This window comes from Carassius carassius, chromosome 36 (assembly GCF_963082965.1).
Source record: "Carassius carassius chromosome 36, fCarCar2.1, whole genome shotgun sequence".
NCBI classification, from domain to species: domain Eukaryota; kingdom Metazoa; phylum Chordata; class Actinopteri; order Cypriniformes; family Cyprinidae; genus Carassius; species Carassius carassius.
Genome location: NC_081790.1, coordinates 1,050,418 through 1,054,898, shown reverse-complemented (window position 1 = coordinate 1,054,898; position 4,481 = coordinate 1,050,418). Strand labels below are relative to the sequence as shown.

Below are 4,481 nucleotides of genomic sequence, written 5' to 3'. Positions count from 1 at the left end.
TACATAAACATAACAAAAATGATTCTCTACTAAAAATTGAGGTTTTAGAACATGTTAGAGCTTTAAGTAAAGGTGGTGATAGGATTCGTAAATTGAGCCAACGTGAGTCATTTTGGATCCATCGTTTGGATGCACTTAATTTCCCAGGTTTGAATGAGGATATAGAGTTCAAATGTTTTTTATGATATAGTTTGGGGTATACATTTAATTTGTATTTACTACATTTATCTTTGTTTTGTGTTACTTTTATATTCCTATATGTAGGTATTTGTTTGCAAGTATGTATACGTGTATGTATTTATGTGTATGTATGTTAATATTATATTTTTTGTTCTTTTTGCATTGTCCCTTTTTTGTCTTTTACTTTTTAGGTCCTGATCTCATACACCTGATTACCCGTATCTTGATATTGAACTTAATTAGTCCACTAATTGCTTATTGATGATGGGAGTGGTTTGGAGTGTTTTTATGTGTGAGCACACCAATTGTGATTATCACCTTGCCCTGAGGAAGACCATTGCGGTCGAAACATGTCGGCATTTTAATTTTGATATTGGCCATACCACAATAAAGGCTTCTTAACGTTTACCTTCTCCACCTGAATTACTTTTGAGTGCCTGGGACCTGTGTATTTTTTATTTATTGTACCATTGAAACTAACATTTGTAAATGTTTTGTAGCAACTATAGCAATTTGAAAGTAAACCCACTTAAAGAAAAAGGAAACTGACTCCTCACACTTCTCTAAAGCTCTAAAAAAAGCCATTAGTGATTGGGGGAGGGGGGACTTATAAAAAAGTGCAGCTATAGAAATGCAGCTAAATGGTCAGTTGGTGAGATTTGAGGAAGTTAACGCCCACAGGATGAGCTGATGATGTTTAAATGAAGAGCTATAAATACAGAATAAGAGAAAGACTGACAGATAAGTGTCACATGTGTCTGGACTGATCATTCTCACAGGTAAAGAAAACTGATTATGATCTATAAGATTAAATATCTGTGTGAACAACCATCTATCCAAACAATTTAGTTTAATTATATTTACTTAATTACATAGTATCTGGAGTTTGAATATGCTCAAGTCTCTTGCAAAGCTCTATTTATGTTGAATGTATTATTAAGTGAACATGCCTGGGTTAGTTTAAGTAAATAGATTATTAAACTTTTGGCTCCAAAAACTGAAATAACTTTCAGAGTATGTAGCCATAGCAACCCATTCTCTGAACATAACTGGCTCTGGAGTTTTGTTCTGGGATGAGTTTACTACAGAGGAATTCAGTACATGTGTCTCCTGTATGTCACGACGTGTCCTGATGTCACGCATTATATTATATGTTTTTATATATATTTTATATACAATATGCTCTAATGTTGGCAATGTAGAGACATGTGTGGGGAAGTCATGGACTAATGGTTAGAGAGTTTGACTACTAACCCTAAGTTTGTGGGTTCGAGTCTCTGGCCTTTTAATTATAAAGCACAATTGTAACATAAAGCAATGCTTATTTGTTTTTAATTGATTTATTATTTATTGTTATTTAATTTATTTTATTATCATCTCACTATGTGGATCTGCATTCAAAAGGATTTTTGTAACTGAACATTTCCTGTGATTTCTAGAATAAATAAGTAATAGAAAAAATAAAACAACAACATCATACATCTTACCTAATAACAAATGAAGCTAAATGGCAAAATATTTCTGGCTGCACATCAACTACACAGAGTTATGACAGACATTCAGAGGCAGTTGAACTGATTGATACAAAATAACTTTATTTAGAGGTGTCATATTTGAATTTTTTAAATGGAACCTTCATTTTAAAGAATAGCTATTTGATAGTATATCTGTTATGATGATTCATTGTGAAGAATATTTATAAAGTTAATTATTCGTCATAATGAATTTTAAGAAAAATATTAGAAAAATATAAATAGGCTGTATTCTGTATAGGCCAATAGTTTAATTACATTTTTTAAATTTTGATTAGACTGCAGATTAAAGTAAAATAATTCTTGATAAAATCTTTAAAATGAGAGAAATTCCTGACATTATTTTTTTTGCTTTGACTGCAGAAAAAAAAAATAGTAAAACCATTTAACGTTTAATAAAAAAATGAATAAAATGAAAAAAGAAAACACCACAAGATGTAAATGAGAAAAAAATTACTAAATGGATGAATGATATTAGACAGGTAACACATATACAATCGCTGGCATCAGTCACAAATGTTAAACATGACTGGCAACGACTGGTTCTTGAATTCTCAGATTCAAAATGATTAAAACATTATGATTTAAAATATTCTTTGAAACTTAATTTGACGTTCGAAAAAGGGCCCTTTTCAAGAGTGTTAAGAAACAGTCATGGAAGTGCCTCTCACACTCAAGTATTTTAATAATACTATATTATCTGCGAGTACCCTGTACACTTGTTATATACTTTTAAGATTCAAACTAGGGCCTACACTACAAGTGCACATTCAATACAAGTAATGTCCTTATTTTTCACAAGGAAAACTTATACTGGAACAACAGTGTGGGCTGTGAGATGAGAACAGAGACACTTTGAGCTTTAACCACTAACCATCGACCAACTGCTGACTGACGAGAAAACATCTTTAGCTTGTGAGAGACGAAGACAAACTGAACCACAGTGATCTGAACTGAAGACAGCGACTGTAACACATTTCAGTTTCATTCAGGTAAGCTCTCATCTGTGTGATTTAATGCAGATTTTAATGTGAAAGTTATATTACAAGAACTTCTCTTAATGAAGATCTGCCAGGTTTATCAGTGCTGTGTTGTAGGTTCTTGACTTCGTTTTTTTTTTTCTCGCTCTCACAATGTGAAAATTAAAATAGAAACGGGTTAAACAAAAAATATCTCATGAACTACTCCACTGGAATTACATTCTTTACTGTGAGAATAATTCAAAGCAGTGAAACACAACATAACTTATTTTATATCTCTCAGAATGATGGAAAACAGTTAAAATAGTTGGTTAACTCAACATAGATTAATGTTAGAAATAACTGTTTTATTAGAGTATAACTGAACACGATTAGCTGACTAGCATTAGTCTGAGCACACCAAGTACGCTGCATTCTCAGACTCAACCTGACTCGAAAAACACAGAGAAACAGAAGTCCACTGATGTTAACTATTTTTCTATTTAAATTCTTATTATGTATTTCCTAGTTATCAACATTTCTTTAAAAGATTTAATCGAATCTACCTAGACAGCAAACAGTTTCGGCCCAGATCTGGCCCACATCTGGCCTGAATGGATTAAAAAAAATAAAAACATAAATTCACTGAGCCATGATTATATAACCATGATTAATTAGAGCAAGTCATTTCCATTAAAGAGAGCAATAAATGAATGAAACAGCTATGCTTTGAATAATTCACACTATCACTCAATATTAAATAAAATAAAACTTTTTTTTTTTTCTTTCAGCAACATGAACGGTGAAAATCAGACCTTGATGGATGAGCACAGTGTTTATTACAGTGATTATCCTAATAATTATACTACTGATTATTATGACATTGATGTCCCTAATGAAACTCAATGTGATTCTTCAGATATCAGAATGAGTATCTTCCTCATCGCTAGTGTTTGTGTCGGTCTGCCAGCTCTGGTTTGGGCTTTTCCTCTTCTGCACCTTCACAGAAAGATCAGAGGCCGAATCTCAGTCTTCATCCTCCTCCTCCTCCTCAATGACCTGATACAATTGCCTCTTTATCTATATATAATGACAAACATACTGACAGAATACAGATACTATATCGATGCGCTTTTCCAGTTTTGGTTTGGATTACATTGGTGTGGTTTTCATCTGCATCAGCTGGTGGCTCTGGAGGGGATTTTGACTCTGAAATATCCGCTTTGGTCTGCTCGTATTTTCTCACTGCCCTCTTACATCTTAATCTCCATCCTTGTGCTTTTTTTTTCTATAGTGAGTGCATTATTTCTTTTCAAGCATTCACAATCTACAAACATGTCATTATTCAGTCTCAGCACAAGTGTTGTTCCTCTGATCGTATTGGCTGTATCATCTACAATCAGCTGTAAAGCCTCTTCCACTCCTGTCAGAAAAAACAGTTCAGTGCTCACTGTTGCTATTCTTACATTTGTTTTGATGTACTCACCTTTCATGTTGATCATCTGGGTGGATTTCTTTCATTTATATCGATATGTCAACCTATTTTGGTTCATAATATCTTACTGTTTGATGAATTTGAGAGTGATTTCAGATCCTATTCTGTGTGTTTTGGTCTGCAGAGAAAATCTCAGAGATGTTCAGACGCCACAAACACACACAGAACCCAACGCTGATGACGTCAGTCTGAACTTGAGTTTCATTAGTCCTCACGTCTGAATCTGGCTTCAAAACAAAACATAAAACGACCATAATTAAAAAGAATTATAAAAATAAAAAATAATATATGAATTAAAGATTAATTTAAAATGTC

At 32.9% G+C, this 4,481-nt stretch overlaps 1 protein-coding gene across 2 annotated transcripts; it reads left to right on the top strand.

The window, feature by feature from the left end:
• Positions 1-939: 939 nt before the first annotated feature.
• LOC132116864 (uncharacterized) lies at positions 940-4,481 on the top strand. 2 transcript variants are annotated; one of them, XM_059525727.1, is made up of 3 exons: positions 940-959; positions 2,515-2,704; positions 3,463-4,481. In XM_059525727.1, exon 3 carries the CDS (start codon positions 3,467-3,469, stop codon positions 4,385-4,387), a length of 921 nt encoding a protein of 306 aa, XP_059381710.1. In that variant the 5' UTR covers positions 940-959; positions 2,515-2,704; positions 3,463-3,466; the 3' UTR covers positions 4,388-4,481. The 2 variants fall into 2 exon arrangements, with proteins under 2 accessions (XP_059381710.1, XP_059381709.1); XM_059525726.1 differs by lacking the exon at positions 940-959 and having other exon boundaries at positions 2,386-2,704.